The 18,110-nt window shown below is 46.0% G+C and overlaps 1 protein-coding gene across 4 annotated transcripts in view; it reads right to left on the bottom strand.

Annotated features, from left to right (window-relative positions):
* lpp (LIM domain containing preferred translocation partner in lipoma) overlaps window positions 1-18,110 on the bottom strand; it is a 232,562-nt gene that overhangs the window by 28,531 nt on the left and 185,921 nt on the right. For all 4 annotated transcript variants that reach the window (XM_063201661.1, XM_063201662.1, XM_063201663.1 and 1 more), the window contains one exon: window positions 4,070-4,239. In XM_063201661.1, coding sequence (XP_063057731.1) covers window positions 4,070-4,239 — 170 coding nt within the window. The remainder of the gene's footprint in view (window positions 1-4,069; window positions 4,240-18,110) is intronic.

Here is an 18,110-nt window from a genome sequence, read left to right as displayed (position 1 = left end):
AAGCACATACAACTTCTCGCACATGTTGTTATTATTAGAAATCCCTTTATGCAAAACATAGATGCGCTGAGGCAGACCGCCTATTTTTTTTGCAGAAGTGGTGCAGCTCTGGTCATGTAAAAAGAGAACCTCATTTTCATAGTGCGGGGAAAAACAGTGTATGAGGACACCAGAGACCAGGAGAGGGGCAGGACAACAGAGGAAGTCCAGTGGAGCCAGTGATAAAATAGAACATGATGCAACCCCATGCAGTCTGAACAAGGGCAGTCTGAGGAATTTCGCTGAGTCGCAAAAAAAAGTGGAAACGTACACAGAGACTATAGCATGGGAACCACAGACTGTGTATTATAGACGAACTGGGTAAACCCCTCTGTACTCCTACGCCTTCACTTTCTGGCAGATGGGACGAAACCTAAATGGAAATTTCCAAACTCAGGCATCACTGCCAAACAATTCTATGCATGGTTATGTTACATGTATGCCAATGTTTTTTGCTTCTGCAGTCAGCCCCCAATAATTGTATGAAATTTTGCTGCACTGCACCATGTTCTTTTTGGACTTCTTTGATTCACTGTCACCACAGTCTAAAACAGTGTGGATATTTCCCACATGCATATTGTCAGGATGCGATACTTTCCACTCAATGATGGACATGAAACGTCCAGAAAAAAACCCCTGTCTCTCTTGTGTAATGGGGGTCGGGACAGAGCTGTTGGCGTGCCACCCACTGACTGTATACAGGTGCTACCTCTTGGCGAGTGTTACTTGTCTAAGGAGCCGAGTGTTTTATGCAGCGACTCCAGGGAAGGTGTGAAGATGCACCAAGGTGATGTCATGTCCCCTCTCACACCTGCTGGTTCACACCATGCTGCTAGGGTCCTAGACCCAATACCTTACCGTATCTGTCAAACACTGACAACAACAAAAAGTGGATCTGCCTGCCGCACACACGGACATACATGATACATTAAGTTCAGGACTTCAGATGTGGCTGAACACTAGAAGAAATAACATTAATTTTGCAAGAGTATGATTTCTAAGACTTTCGATTGTGAAAGGAAGTAGAGAGAAGTGTAACTACAGGTCACACTGACCTTAACAGTGAGCTTGACCTTCTGCTGGATTTTAGAAAGTCAAGACGACGTGTCGGGAGTATAAAAAGAAGTGGGAAAGAAGGTATTGCACATCACTTTCAGAATTTCCCAACCTTGTTGACTCCCGGAAAAAGGGAGTTCCTTATTCTTACAGGAACTGTCAACCATCTCCCTTTTTTGGGTCGATTCTTTGATTAAAGAAGGAGAAAAAAGACATTTTCAAAGGATATTTCTGACAATGAAAAGAGAAGGGTAAAGTAGGAGGGAGGGAGAGAGACAGAGAGAGAGAGAGAGAGAGAGAGAGAGAGAGAGAGAGAGAGAGAGAGGGAGAGAGGGAGAGAGAGAGAGAGAGAGAGAGAGAGAGGGAGAGAGGGAGAGAGAGAGAGAGAGGCGGGTAGTGTGAGTTGGAGAGGAGGCAGGGAGAGGGAGGACTGGTGCGCTCATTTGCTTTCGCAATCTACAAAGGAGAGTAATCCAATCTGGCATTCTGATGTGATTTTAATACTTGCTTAACATCTCCAGCGCGATTCATCTGCGTCTGTGGGCTTATCAGATGTACCTCTTGATGGGGCCCGATGCTGTGGCGCACAGCACACACACACTCAATCCTTTTGCATGCCTGGCCACTGTCTGTTAGATCTTTACACTGCTGGATTTAACGGCCACGCAAACGAGTGCGAAAACACTGTAACACTTTCCAGCGTCAGAGGGATCGCAGGCGGCGATAACCAACATCATAGGACAGGACTGACGGCTGTGTGAGAAAAAAAATCTCGCAAGAACGATCTCCCACCCTTTTCCCGTTGCGTTGCCTGCTAAAATTACAGCTCCTTTGCAAGGGGAATCAAGTGAAAGCCTCTTCAAAAACAAGTCCTTTCAACTCTTTGCTAGCTGGGGAACTAAGTGATTTTAATGGTAGTGAACAATAACGGGCTGAAGATGGAAGAAAGACAGAGCATGCAGAGCAAAGCAGAGCAGAGCTGTTTGACATAATCACTTTTTACTGTGTATAATTTATACATTCCTACTGACTCTGTACCTTAGACACGCAATTTATAGGGGATTGTACAGGTACTACCTGGTTCATTGGGCTGTTTGAAAAGGGAATGTTCTGTAGCACACTGTGAGCTGCTGTGCAGGACACATGGCTGTGCTCCATTTAAAGTGATACTGTCCCATTTTTGGAAAATAAGCTTATTTTACACCTCCCCTTGAGTTAAATAATAGGGTTTTAGCATTCTTCTATACTTTCTACCGTTCTCTGGGTATGTCAGTGCAATTTTTACCTCCAAGCTAACAGTTAACGTTGAGTCCTATGAAACCAGTTAGCCGCCAGCTGGTCTCATAGGACTTAATGTTAACTGCTAGCTTGGAGGTAAAATTTGCAATGTCATACCCAGAGAATGGTTGAAAGTATAGGAGAACGGTAAAAACCCTATTATTTAACTCAAGGGGAGGTGTGAAATAAGCTGATTTCCAAAAATGGGACAGTATCACTTTAAAAGCAACAATATCAATGTTCAGAAGTGGAGCCTGAGCATATAGGTGCTCACAGGTGTTAGTCACAGGCGGTGGAGTGAAAGCGGAGGCCTATAACAATTTCATCCCATGCTCGCTATACTGTATTTAACCCCCAGGGCCGATTTGCTTGATTTGTCACCGTTTTCCATTTGCTCTATGGAGTGTCCATGGAAACAAATGGAAATGGGATTAAAAATGGGAGTTTTTACTGGCTGAACATATTGTTTTTTTTCTGTGTGTGTCGCTGGTTGTGATGTGGTGTGACCTGGTGTGTTCAAAGCAGATTTCATCGTGCCCCTAACATACTGGTACCATTGTCTTGACAAGTATAGTACATGGTAATAAGAAAATAATTACGGTACGTTATCATTTAGTTGATAACTGTGCATTTTGTTTATGTGGGGTAGCTTTACTTCTACGGAACATATCAGCATGTACAGTACATAGGTATGAACAACACATGTAATGAAAATTCTGAAACCAGAATAAAAGAGTGAAAATAGATTCAAAACACTACATGTATTCTGATTGGGTGCACTGTGGTACTTATACTGGGTGAATTCATATTTGTCATAGTAACTGACCCCATCTTTCTCCCACTAATAAAGGCTCAAAAGACCCATGGAAATATACAGAAGGCTATTGGCTTACTACAGTACACTATGTATAGCAACTCTCACAGTAGACCTTCTTACTTAGTAAGTAGCAGGGCTCAAAGTGCAGTAGTCCATCCTTCTTACTATGTAGCAGGACCCAGAGTAGGCCTTCTTACTATCTAGTACATACTATAGTAAGTAAGTAGGTCTTCCTAGAGGTCATACTTATATTTATATTTCTATATTCCTACAGTAGCACAGCTCGGAGTAGGCCTTCTTAATATGTAGTACTTACTATATAGCATGGCTCGCAGTAGGCCTTCTTAATATGTAGTACTTACTATATAGCATGGCTCGCAGTAGGCCTTCTTAATATGTAGTACTTACTATATAGCATGGCTCGCAGTAGGCCTTCTTAATAGTTGTAGCATGGCTCGGAGTAGGCCTTCTTTTTATATAAATATATATTTTTAGGGGCTTTTATGCCTTTATTTGACAGGACAGTTGAAGATGGTGACAGGAAGCGAATGGGACAGAGAGACAGGGGTGGATGGGGAAATGACCCCTCGAACCGGGGTCCCCGTAGGTGGGCATGCAAGCCCAAATGTGGGGGTCTTAGCGCGCTGCGCCACAGCGCCCCCACGGAGTAGGCCTTCTTAATATGTAGCACTTACTAGATAGCATGGCTCGGAGTAGGCCTTCTGAATATGTAGTACTTACTATATAGCATGGCTCGGAGTAGGCCTTCTGAATATGTAGTACTTACTATATAGCAGGGCTCGCAGTAGGCCTTCTGAATATGTAGTACTTACTATATAGCATGGCTCGCAGTAGGCCTTCTGAATATGTAGTACTTACTATATAGCATGGCTCGCAGTAGGCCTTCTTCTCGACGGCATAGAAGGGCTTGCCACGCAGCTTGGCGGAGCAGGTCATGCAGACGAAGCAGTCCACATGGAACACCTGGTCCATGGCCGTGCAGCCCGTACCCTCACCCACCACGTTCTCTCCACAGCTGGCACAGCGACCTGTGAGCAAGGAAGACACAACACAGACAGACAGACAGACAGACAGAGAGACAGACAGACAGACAGACAGACAGACAGACAGACAGACAAAGACACAGACACAGACACAGACACACACACGCCGTTAATACAGTATTTCATCAAAACAACATAATCACCCCTTTCACATGCAATGCAGAATGCCTGTTTTCCATATGATGTCATTGAAATTACTTATTTACTTTATTTTTTGTTCTCAATTGAAAGAATATCTGGCAGCTGGCTGTCTGCTGTCTATGGATAACCATACTGTCTGTTGTGCCAGCCACAGTGAGTATTCACAAGTGTAATATAATGGATAATGGTAATATGGATGACGCTCATTCCTTCTCCATCAGAGCAGAGACATCATCCATCGCCAGCCCATGCCGTTCAAATTAAATCTCTCTTTTTTAATATGCCAAATTGAGACACGTGAGAAATAAGGGAATATGGGACCTTCTAAGTTAGGTCATTGCCATCTCCAGGGAATCTGCCCACCCACTCATTTTTTTTACCCCCCTTTCCATCCCATTTCCCCCCTGCTTTTAAACAGGGTAAAGTGATTGTCTGGCCTACAATTGTGGAAATCTACGCCATCTAATAAGGTCAATCCTTTAATGCTGCAGTGAAGGGATGTTTATCCTGTAGATTCGCTAAGTGAGGCTGATCAATCTGTGTTGAAACAAACATTGTGTTCACTTTGACCTTACATCTAATCATCAAGCCACTGAGGTATCACCTTTGTTTGGGGTCAAGCTGCTTACCCGCAAAACACACGCACGCACGCACGCACGCACGCACGCACGCACGCACGCACGCACGCACGCACGCACACACACGCACGCACGCACGCACACACACACACACACACACACACACACACACACACACACACACACACACACACACACACACAACCCATCTGCACAGGCAGATAGAGGTCTATGGGAGCAAAGTGCTTTGCAAAGGAGGTTAACAGAGAAACACATGGACAGAACCTATGGATTACTTTCTCTCTTGCCCTCTTGCACACTCTGTCTATGCACTAACTCTTCTTTGTAAGCCTAATCCTAATGTTCTATGGGATGAGGGCAGGATTAAAGCATGCCATATTTTTCACAAGATTGATGTATAGAAACACTGGCAGAGGATGGGGCTCTGATAAATAGCAGACAGGGCAAAATTGAGGAACATACTCAGAGAAAAAAAGGCTACTGAATAACATATACATGACAAAAGTCTAACGTGGTTGACACTGCTTGGAAAAAAAGTCCATCTGCGATAAAAAGCGAAACTTGGTGAGGCGAGCGCCGTCTTTGTGTTAGGGGGGCCAACTGAGCCGATTCTATTGCACCAAAAAAGGGCCTGATTGCATATTGTTGGACACGGCATTTGGATATCTTTAATTGAGTTGAAGATAGCTTTAATTGAGTTTAAGATGTCGCCCAACTCAATGCAAAAAGATATCTGCAAACGAGTTAATGACAGCCGCAATTTAATTAGCAGTATCTAGCCATAATATGGTTCAAAAAGATATCTTATGAGTGTTTTTTTCCCTTTTCCCCCCACATATCTAAGGGCAGATAGAATCTTTATAAAAAGAAAAGAGGAAAATGTGTGAGATTGTGAATCCATTTAAGTTTAGTTTTGTAGTTCCTCTCTTTTTTTGTTCTTCTCCCCTCCTTTTGAGAGTGTTTAAGGGAGTTTTTGTCATGATTGACTTTCTGTCAGCTCCGCTGGCTGCTGTTCTGGCATCTCTCCCTGACTAGCGAAGTCAGAGAGCTCAGCAGAGGGAAGATATCAGACACCATCAAGCTCCCTGTCTGCTATCTTTATCTGTCTAAGCCATTCACACACACACAAAAAACAGTCAAAATGTTTCACATGAATCTGATGCCGTTATCAAAGTTGACAGAAAAAAACCCTCTTTTTTATCCTTTAGGATGTGTGCAAAAGAACCGTGCCGGGCGCACGTGGCAGATGGGTGGACCCCAGTCTTTTATTTTCAAATAGTAAGTCTTAAGCATTTTTTGCAATGACCACAGAAATGGAAACCCTGATAAAACTGATTGTCAACAGCCAGCAAAACAAATCAATAAATAAAAAAATCTGTGAAAACCTTTGAAAGCCTCCATATCTTAAAGTACAAATCAATGTGTCAAGTGGACGTGAGGCGTTGGTCAATGTGGGTTAATGTTACTCCACAACTGCTAGAAAATCAGCCTCTCAGTCGACTGAAGTTTACAAAAGGTCACCCTTGTAGAGACTAGATAACATAGCAAACATGCTGTCACAGACTATGACGTGGAATTAACAGCTGAAGCGCACAGGAGTCATTATTGCCGCATTCCTTGCTCTTCTGGGAAATATCGCTGGTATTAGCATGAATAAAGAGGTGAACACATTTATCTGAGCTAGGGTGAAAATGAAGGAAAAAACCTTTCATAACCCTTGGTTGCTATTCCATTCTTAGATCTTGTTGCCTTTCTAGCACTGGCTTTAACAGCTGTGTTAAAATGCTTGTCAATTTTAATGCTTTTACTTGGCATATGCCCTAATCTTGGGTGACATTCATTGCAATGCGTACAGTACAGTGCATACAGATACACTCATTCAAACACAACAAACACATGCATACGCACACACATTTTCACAAAGAGAAATGTACACACATCTATGTATACACACACACGCACACGCACACGCACACACACACACATGCGTGCGCGCGCACACACATGCACACACTCACACACACGCGTGCGCACGCACACATACACACACTCACACACACGCGTGCGCACGCACACATGCACACACTCACACACGCACGCACACACACACACGCATAAAACCACAGCTGTACACACGTGCATACCGTACACACACACAAACACTCTCTCACACACACACACACACACACACACACACACACACACGCGCGCACGTGTGCGCACGCACGCACTCACACACAGGCAAACACACACACACACACAAACAGCTATCTTGTCTCATCTATTTCCAGCGCTGCGTGTGCTTGTTCATTACGCCGCATGTTGCCGCTGCTCGCTGCGGTGGAGGCTGCTCCGCGTGCGGGGAGTGAGTGAGTGAGTGTGGGGGTCTACAGTACACACAGAGCCTCAGATTAAACAGCAAACAGCAGCATGTGTGTGTGTGTGTGTGTGTGTGTGTGTGTGTGTGTGTGTGTGTGTGTGTGTGTGTGTGTGTGTGTGTGTGTGTGTGTGTGAGAGAGAGAGAGAGAGAGAGAGAGAGAGAGAGAGAGAGAGAGAGAGAGAGAGAGAGAGAGAGAGAAAGAAAGAGAGAGAAAGAGAGAAAGAGCAGCCCAACGCCTGCCCGCACGCCCAGCCCCGCGGCGTGTGTGTCTTAGCACAGCACGCCACAGCACGGCGGTGCGCCACCGCGGTGTGCCACGGCGACGCAGCGTCTCCAGGGGAACAGAGTGTGGGTGTCGATGGCATCACAGGCAGAGGTAATCACTTCAGAGGCAGCGGAGAGGAGAGGGGAGGCTGCGTGTATGCCTGCGTGCGTGTGTGAGGAAACTGGGAAGGTTGGGGGAATAGGGGGGGGCACCACGGGTGAGAGCCTATTAGCAGCGTCAGATCAGAAGGGGGCATCCTAAGCGGGGAGGAAGAGCCAGCCAAACAGCTCCTCTCCCAGGAGCCCTGCCAATGAGCCACTGAAGACGAGAGAGGAGGAGGAGGAGGAGAAAGGGAGGAGGAGGAATAGAGGAAGAGGAGAGAAGAGGGGGGTAGGGAGAAGGAGGAGAAAGACAGGAGGAGGAATAGAGGAGGAGAGAAGGGGATGGGGATAGAGAGGAGGAGGAGGAGGAGGAGGAGGAGGAGGAGGAGGGGGAGGAAAGAAGAGGATGGAGATAGGGAGGAGGAGGAGGAGAGAAGAGGATGGGGATAGGGAGGAGGAGGAGGAGGAGGAGGACGGGGAGAAGGGAAAGAACGAAAAGTAAGAGAAGAGAAGAGAAGAGAAGAGAAGTGTGTGTGTGTGTGTGTGTGTGTGTGTGTGTGTGTGTGTGTGTGTGTGTGTGTGTGTGTGTGTGTGTGTGTGTGTGTGTGTGTGTGTGTGTGTGTGTGCATCGTTAAGTGCATCTGTGAAAGTGTGCAGTTCAACCATCTAACTGTAAGGTCAACTGTCAGTACACACTGCTGCATTATTCAACAGAGAAAATGTAAAGGGGCTGTGTTTATTCTTTTTTTATATTTATTTGATATTTTATGTTGATATTTTCATTTACTTTCAGATAGGACAGTGAAGGAGAGACAGAGAGCGAGTGGGGAGAGAGAGACGGGGAAGGCTCGGCAAAGGACCCGGGCCGGAATCGAACCCGGGTCGCCGATGTAGAACACCAATGGCCAGGCGCTAGAGCCATTAGGCTGGGCGCTGTGTTTATTCTGGTATTTAAATACAGCATACTGTAGTGTACATGAAAGGAGATGAGACCAGGCGCTGGCATTGCAAGCATGCTTAGTGCGACTACAAGCTCAAATGATTGTAAAAATGACATCCTGTCAGTGTCAGCTTAATTATGCCCCCTAACGAGGTATGCTTCTGCCCCTAGCATGCATCGTCTGTAATAGTGGATAGTGGGGACCTCTGTGTGTGTGTGTGTGTGTGTGTGTGTGTGTGTGTGTGTGTGTGTGTGTGTGTGTGTGTGTGTGTGTGTGTGTGTGTGTGTGTGTGTGTGTACATGTATCTGCCTTTGCATAGAAGGATGTGTGTGTGTATGCGTGTGTATATGGATGCAGACATGTAACATATATGTGTGCAAGGGTTAATTTAGACGGGTGGCTGTCTACCGTGTCCTGTCTCCTCAGGCGTAAGGTTACGCGATGGGGTGGTTCGTGACATTCCCATGGGCAATGACTGACATGTCTAGAGGAAGAGGATCCTCAACAGAGCTCAGCTCAACAGGGGGCACGGAGGGCTGGTGACATACATCACCCCACTGCTGATGAGGGGCTTTTTTTACTCAAGAGGCTATAGGCTTAACACACACTGACACACGGACACAAACAAAACACCCACCTATATACACATGCATGCACGCACAAATACACCCACCCATACACGCATGCACACACGCAAGCACGCGTGCACACGCACACAGGGTCGCACACCATCAATGTGAATGAATCTCCACATCTGAATACCACTGCAAAAATTCTCATATAAGTACGGTCATTTTGACTTTTGATGTCATTCCAGAAAAGACTTTTCTTTGACAGGGGGAGAACACATTTTATTTTCCCAACGCCTGAGTTTGAAATTGTCCATCGATCCACCTTTTGGACCGCCTGACCTGACCTGACTTGCCACCAAATCACAGATTAAGTGGTGTGCAGTGCCTCTGGAGAGGACGAGACTATTAAGCATGGGCATGGGAGTCTGCATCAGAGCCTTGGTGTTTGAAAGAATAAGATTTTTGATTAATTATTAAGCACACTGATGTAGAAAGCGTAGGAATGAGCACACATGGACACACACACACACACACACACACACACACACACACACACACACACACACACACACACACACACACACACACACACACACACACACACACACACACACACACACACACACACACACACACACACACACACACACACACACACACACACACACACACACAGTGATGCTTCAAAGAGATTCTGAGAATCAGCGTAGGCCGATCCCTGGAGGAAGCGGTAATCTCAGGTTAAAGACACAACAGCAGACAAACAAACTTTTTTTTTCTCTGGTGACCTAGATTGCACGGCAGGTCACCTTGCCCTTCCCAGCAGCTCTTAACTGAAAGGGCTGGCTGAATGACATTAGTGGCAGTAGGGGTACTAGGCAGCGATGGGGTTTAAAAAAGTGGAGTGGGGGTGGGTGGGTTTGGCTTGTCAAAAAGCACTCTAGAGAGACCTTTGCTCGCGCTGGGAAATGAATGCATTTCTTAAAAATGACGACTTCAAATGATTCCTTTGTTAAAAAGAAGAAGGAGGAGGGAAAAAAAGAAAGCAAAATGGGCGGAAGTGGAGGAGTTCATTTACACTTTACACACTTTCTTTCCCTTCATGTCTTCGCCAGTGCTCAGATGCCTCTCTCCCATTCACTCTTTCCCACTCTCCCTCTCTCTCCCTCTCTCTCTCTCTGTCTTTTTTTCTCCTCTGTCTCTCTTTTTTTCTTTTTCTTCACATCAGAAAAAGGGAAAAAAGAAAATAGAAAAAGAAAGACAAGAAGAAGAAGAAGAAGAAGAAGGGAAAAAAAGCTAGTGTGCATTCTCAAAGCGAGCTGGAGGAGGCTTAGAATGGTTAGGCAGTTTAATTGGATAAAAGGAAAAGATTAAAGAGCTCTCGACTCTCGTTCCATAAATAATTGATTTCTAATGTATTGCAGTGGCAGCCGCGACGCCCGTTGTTTGGCAACGGAGGATGTTTTGAGTGGCAGAACGCCTCGGATTTTTTTTCACACGCAGTCTGCCTTGCCTGTCTGCGCTGTCTGTCTTTGTCTTCTCACGCAGCGATACGGAGGCCGCATAAAAGGTGACGGGTGCACGCGTACGCCTCTGCGATTTGATCTTACATCGCTGGAAATCAAAGATCACGCGTGTAGAGAAAGATAGAACGCAGGAGGGGGAAAAAAACTTTTTGTCATTATTTCCGCCTGTTGTGAAAGTCCAAACTTTTCACACACACACGGGCGAGGAAGAAAAAGGGAGCGCGTGTTTCCTTGCTCGGTGAGCGAGCGAGCGAGAACACGGCATCTCACAGTATTAGAAAACAAAGACACATTACTCCATTGTGTGTGTAAACAAATCGCGGAGCCCACAACACATACTTCAGGACTGTAAGAAGTATTATTTTGTGGTGTAAACAAGATCAAATTACAAGCCAGAAATAGTGGCGAGCATGGAGCAAAAATGCTGCCGCCTCCCAAGCATTCTATTCATCTTGTTTTTCAGGAACAACAGCAACAACTGCCACAACAAAAAAGAAGGAAAAAGAAAGGAAAAGAAAATGAAAAAAAAAAAAAACTGACACAATTCAAAAACAGCTGTCTGCATCGCAAACTCAGCTCCCCACAAATTATCCCGCACTGTTTCCCTTGGTCGGTTAAAGCCGTGTTTTCAAACACAGCAAATAGAGTTTCTTTTTTTCCCCCCTACCATCACGAGCCGCAGCATAACATTAATTTGTTGCGACAGGTTTGGAGAAGGGGCCAAAAAAAGCCACAAAGTCATACAAAATTGTTTATGCTTAATTATGGCAGTAAACAAACAGAATAGGTCACTGAGCGTTTAACAACAGAGATCAACTCTGTCCGCATGAGGAATATGACTGCCCCAATTTGTGAGTTTGTTTTCTCTCGCCAGCTCTCTATTTCACTCTCTTCTCTCTTCACTTCTCCTCTCCTCTTCTTTTCTTTTTCGATTTTTTTTTCCACCAAACTCACTGCCCTCATCTCTTCCTTTCTTTTCTTCATTCATTCTCCTATTCCCCCTCTTCTTCATCTTGCCTGGATGCATATAGGCCCTTTCCTCTGTGTTTGCTAGAGCCGTATCTCTGTGCAGCTGTGCTGTTCCCCTTGGCTTAGGTTCACACTTCCCATCACTATGGCTAAGGGCTGATGCTGTCCACTCGACCCTCAATCTTTCTCTTTCTCTTTCTCTGTCTGTCCGTCCGTCCGTCCGTCCGTCTGTCTGTCTGTCTGTCTGTCTGTCTGTCTGTCTGTCTGTCTGTCTGTCTCTCCCTCCCTCCCCCACACATCCACACTATTGACCATTATAGGAACCATCACTACACTGGAAAGGCCCCACAACATAGGAGTGAGGAGGAATGGGAGGGAGAGAGAGAGAGAGAGAGAGAGAGAGAGAGAGAGAGAGAGAGAGAGAGAGAGAGAGAGAGAGAAAGAGAGAAAGAGAGAGAGAGAGAGAGAACAGCAAATGAGGAATGTGTGTGTGTGTGTGTGTGTGTGTGTGTGTGTGTGTGTGTGTGTGTGTGTGTGTGTGTGTGTGTGTGTGTGTGTGTGTGTGTGTGTGTGTGTGTGAGTGTGTGTATGCGTGCGCGTGCATTGATGCGTATGTGTGTGTGCGTGCATGCATGCCTGTTTCACCCACTCAGTCACAAATAAACAAAAAATCACAACCAATTTTTAGGAGGAAGACAAAGATATAAGTGCAATTTCCCATACTTCACTGTGAAAAATGTGCTGTGTGGTCTGTGCTTTGTTTAGTACTATTTTCCTCGAAATGGCTGTTCCGGGCAAGTCTGCAGGATTGGACTGAATGGGACACACACAACGAGCATTAAAATTCCAACGCAGGGGCAGCCGAGGATAAACGAGGGGAAGAGATGTACTGTAACGAGCACAGATGCCGTCAAAACATGAGCAGGGCCAGTTATTATGTGAGAAGGGGCTGTTACACCACATTATATGGCAGTTAGAAGGCTGAAGAGAGTATTAACAGCATGAGTCAGAGGAAGTATCGTGTAAGAAGGGGTGGTTGTATTCATACTAGTAAGTGCAGAATTGCAGGGCAAAATGGACTGGTGTAGCTTTACTAGGGGTCAGCAACAGTGCACATAGGGCCTGTTGCAACATTAGTCAGGGTCAGTTATAAAATGATTGCTTGCAGAATTAGTAGAAAGTGGATAGAGTGTGGACTGAGCATGGGCAGTTGCATGGTTCTAAAAGAAGCAGTTACTCAATGGTCAGTCCTTGTGCAGCCACAGGGACAGAGAAAGGAGATGGGGGTTGTTGTTAGCAAAGGAAAATCTCTTTCCCAGTCATGGTGGAGTCTGCAAATATACTAATGCGAGCCAAGACACAACCAATTGCGGAGGGAAACACACAACAACTTTTGTGGGATACTTAAGTCAATTGCCAAAAATAGCAACAAACAGCAATTAAAAATCCAAGCGCTTGTTAGGTCGAGTCCAATTAATGGATAGTAATGCCTTGCAGCAGGCAGCGTGTGTACACACCAATTGATTACTGGACAGTGTAACACAATGTGCTACATAGAGCCTCTTAGAATGAGATCTTCAGAATCAGTTACAAGATAGGTCCGAACACACTCACGGGCGGAACGTTCTCTAAACCAATTTGGATTTTCTAAAAATACACAACGGCCCATAACACACAAGAAAGAGCAACCAGCCAGTACACCGACTAAAAAAAAAATCCATGTCTCATTCCGTTAACACAACTATCTACAAGCCTTGTTAAAACGCTGGGTGGTTTAAATACCCTTGGAAAGCGTGTATCTGAGCAATAGGGCATTCCATAAACAATGAGTGCTCTCAGCCCTGTCGCTAACTTATCCGAGCTAAACAACAACAACAGGCTTTGCTCCCTCCCAGCTGGACAGCTGAGCCGGTAATGGCAGTCCTGGCACAATCCGGGCACAGGCAGGCAGGCAGGCGGGCAGGCGGGCGGGCAGGCGGGCAAGCCGTGTTTCCCCTAATCCACCTGCCACTCCCACACGGCAACGAGACACCTGCTGGGCACACAACTGTAATCCAATCAAATTGGGCCCCTGATATTATCGATGCACATTCTCAGCTTAGTGAGGATTTTTTTTAAAAATGGGGTGTGTGTGTGTGTGTGTGTGTGTGTGTGTGTGTGTGTGTGTGTGTGTGTGTGTGTGTGTGTGTGTGTGTGTGTGTGTGTGTGTGTGTGTGTGTGTGTGTGTGTGTGTGTGTGTGTGTGTGTGTGTGTGGAGATCTACTCTGCTGAACAGCAATCCCACGCTATTAAAATCTGCCATTTGTTTGCTAACAGGTGCTTCAAACTTAAAGAGGATTTCCTGTGAGGTTTTGCGTTGCCTGGAACAGAATTGAGCTGTTACGAGAGACGGAGAGAGACAGAGCGGAAACGAGAGACAAGAGTGTCGGCTCAGCATTGATTCATGAGATGGTGTGCTGCGATACAGTTGGTCCGCTGCCACTGCTGTCTCGCTGGGTACCCTCTTGGCGTGCCAAGCAGGGTTTGACTGTGATCCTCGGCAAGGGAGGAAGGGAGGAAGGCAACTATGTTGGCACACAGAGTCTCCCGTGTGACTTGTAGAGAAACCCACACTGTTCCACGAGGGGCAATGGCACTCTAGAAACAGATCTCTTGCTGATATATAAATACTGTGAAACAGCAACCAGTAACACACGCATACATGCACGCATAAACATACCCACACACACACACACACATAGCTTGCTGAGATAAACAGGGAAACTCAAGTCCAGACTGGGAGTAGAAACTATTTCCCAGTTCATCTGCAGAGAAACTGTATGTTCCACTAGATACGACAAGTGTAAGAACACCCAGTCAGACAAGTGTGAGAACAGCTAGCTAGTCACCCTGTACTCTACTACAGGGCACCTCAGCTAGGAGGCAATCTTCTGCAGGTCTCACTAGAGAACGAGGTGACTAGAGTGATGTGCAGTACAGCCCCTAGGCCTCTGGCCTCCAGCAGCCTCCAAGGAAGCCTTTAGTGGCCCCCTCCTCCTCCCCTCCCTGCATGTCTATAGGGACACTGCACACACACACTGCACACACACATTGCACACACACACACACACACACACAGACACAGACACAGACACAGACACAGACACAGACACAGACACACACACACACACACACACACACACACACACACACACACACACACACACACACACACACACACACACACACACACACACACACACACACACACACAGCACTCTATCTGCCAGTGCATAACAGATGAGGCATTAGAGTCACACGCAGGCCTTCTTGTCAAATGAATGCAAATGTGAGAGTGAACTGGGGGATCCGTGTCACCAGTAAAGGCATTACATTGCTGATGCAGTCACTTATGCATGGAACAGTGGAGGCAGACAGAGAGAATGACTGAGTGATTAAGAGCATGTGTGCATGCGTGTCTGTATGTGTAAGAGAGAGTTAGACAGAGAGATAAGGAGGCAATATAGAGAGAGGCAATAATAGAGAGTGTGAAAAGAGATGCAGAGAGATGTAGACACATTATGTGGAACAATGGAGACAAGACGCCTGAAAAATAGAAGAGAGGGAGAGAGTGAGTAGAGAAATAGAGGCAGAGGGGAATGTAGAGCAAAAGATATGTACATAATACAACTAAATGAGAGAGACAGAACGAGAGGGAGAAAGGCCAAAAGGAAAAAGAGAGAGGGAAGCCAGAAGAATAATGAGATATGTATTGCAGGGTAAACATACCGTACTGTAGGCTAAAATGGAGGGAACAAGAGGGAAGGTGAAGGATGACAGACAACAGGGAAAAGTAAGAGAAAAGGCCATGGGAGGACAGGGAGTGCATTCACTATGACTTCAAGCCATGCTGACCGTGCATCTGACAGAGAGGTGAACACAAGAGCAGAAGCAGAAGACACTGGGCAATGGGGAAAAGGCAGAGGAAGAGAGAGGAGGAAGAGGAGGAGGAGGAGGAGGAGGAGGTAGAAGAGCAGCAAATAATAGGGTAAAAGAAGAAGTGGAGGAGGGAAAAGAGGAGGAGGAAGGGTAGGAAGAGGGGGGTGAGCAAAAGACCTTTGGATAAGGACCTGAGGAGAGGGAAACGGAGGTGTTGGTGGAGGAGGAAGAGGAAGAGGAGGAGGAAGATGAGGAGGAGGGAGATGAGAAAAGGGATGAGATGACATACCAGTACGAGTGTTTCGTGACAGTTGAGTGAGTATTGTTCACTAGCAGCATTAGGCAGCTGTAGGCAGGACTCAAGCAAGTGACAGTATAGAACAAAACCACAAAATCACACTGAATCAGAAGGCAGAGCTACTTGCTGCTTCTTCTTCCAATGTGCTCAGACCAAGAAAGAATACACAGTAGAAGTTTGTTTTAGTACAGGCCATTACTAATGAACCACTTTAGAGTATTAGGGCATGTGGCTACCTGAAACACTGCACTATTATTTGGCAATGAAAAAATGCCACACAGGTGCATCTTGCTTGTTTATGACAAGTTTTAAGCCAGCTAGCAATCTTTTGTGGGAGTCGGGGGAACCGAGTTGCTCTATTATTCATGACTGGCGTCACCCCACTGAAGTTAATTATTGAGTACCGCACGTGTAGCACCACGTGTACTGTAGATGGGCCCGCGCACAAACGTGCTTGTGTGTGTGTGTGTGTGTGTGTGTGTGTGTGTGTGTGTGTGTGTGTGTGTGTGTGTGTGTGTGTGTGTGTGTGTGCATTTTTGAACAATGCCAATGGCATGGCCACTGGGTTTTCAAACTCCCACAAACATACAGCTCCTACGCACCAGATCAGTGGATTTAGGGTGACACATGATGGCATCTCAAAGCATAACTGGAGGTGGAGACTCTATTTCTTTCTCTCTATCTATTTCGTTCATTTGTTTTCACAAGTAAAACCCAGCATTTGTGACAGCTGCTATCTATTGAGTTGTCTTTTCAATAACAAAGTGATCTCTCTCTACTCAATTCCCACCAACTGTGCTGTGTTGCAATGACAAAACATATTTGTGTTGCAAAAGTAACCTCTAATCATTCAAGTAGGGGATAAATCTAGTATGTTGCTTTATCGGGACCCTCATCATTCATTAAAAAGATACAATCAATACACAGGGTAAGGTTTATTTTAAGTTCTGGTGATGGGAAGCTTTTATTTGTACTCTTTATCCACAGGGCTCGATAGAGTATTGCTTCATCTCAGGACGTTTGGGATTTATAGGGGAAGCTTGAAGCAAAGAAGCAAAAAAAAAAAATCAGTTCTCAATTTCTTTCTCTTTCCCATTCACCTTCTGCCTACTTTCTTTCACCACATTCTCCACAGCCCATAAACTTCACATTATCAGCATGTCTCCATCCTTAGCCTCTTTGCTCGAACAACCCAACACTTCAGCAAGCACTTCATGAACACTTTGTGAGCTTAAGGTCGGCAAAGGCAACGGCTTCAGCTGTAATCTCCAGTTTCCACCGTGATTTAGACCTCCGCCCCTCTCTACACAGGAACATCAGAGAGGTTGATCTGACAGGGAAAAAAAACGAGAAAAAAGACAGTGAAATCCACTCGGCGCTAGTGCTAGCTACCTCAAGAGATCGACTGACCTTCGCTTCTGACGCTAGCTCTAATGGCGGCCGCTAATTAGCAGGGTTCATCAAAGCCATTAGCGGCCGCAGTAAACGAGTGCGCCGGTCTGATGACAAAAGATAGAAGTCCGGTGCAAAAAAAGGGGAAGGAGGCGATCATGGCCTTGGACTTGATTCATTTGCCTAATTACCAGCCCAGGGTTCTCTCTCTTTATCTCTCTCTCTCTCTCTCTCACTCACTCCCTCTCTCTCTCTCTCTCCAACCCCGGCAGCCTGCTTTCCTGCATGCTCCCTCTCTGCATCCCTCTGTACAGCCTTGTGTTGGGATGTTGCTAGTCACAGGGGTCTGTGATCTTAAAGGCCGACTTCCCTTCCCGCTTTTGTCTTTTTGCCCACAGAGGCCGGGTCCCGTGCTGATAAAGCAGGCGTATGCGGGGTATTACCAAAGGATAAAGGGAAAGCTATCGAGAAGAAGACGTGGGGCATACTGTTGCACGATCCATGTGTGCACAGAAATTGTGAGTGTGTGTGCGTGTGTATGTACGTGCATATGTAATTCCACAAGGATGTTGACTGTGTTAATGATGCCATGGCGCTACTCGGTTGAAAGCAGCACAGCATCCTCCCCTGACCCTCACCTCACCACACACACACACAGACACACACAGACACACACACACACACACACACACACACACACACACACACACACACACACACACACACACACACACACACACACACACACACACAC

The sequence above is a fragment of the Engraulis encrasicolus genome, chromosome 6 (genome assembly GCF_034702125.1).
Source record: "Engraulis encrasicolus isolate BLACKSEA-1 chromosome 6, IST_EnEncr_1.0, whole genome shotgun sequence".
Classification (NCBI taxonomy): Eukaryota; Metazoa; Chordata; class Actinopteri; order Clupeiformes; family Engraulidae; genus Engraulis; species Engraulis encrasicolus.
Note: the sequence above shows the minus strand (reverse complement) of the source record. Positions and strands in the feature narration are given on the sequence as shown.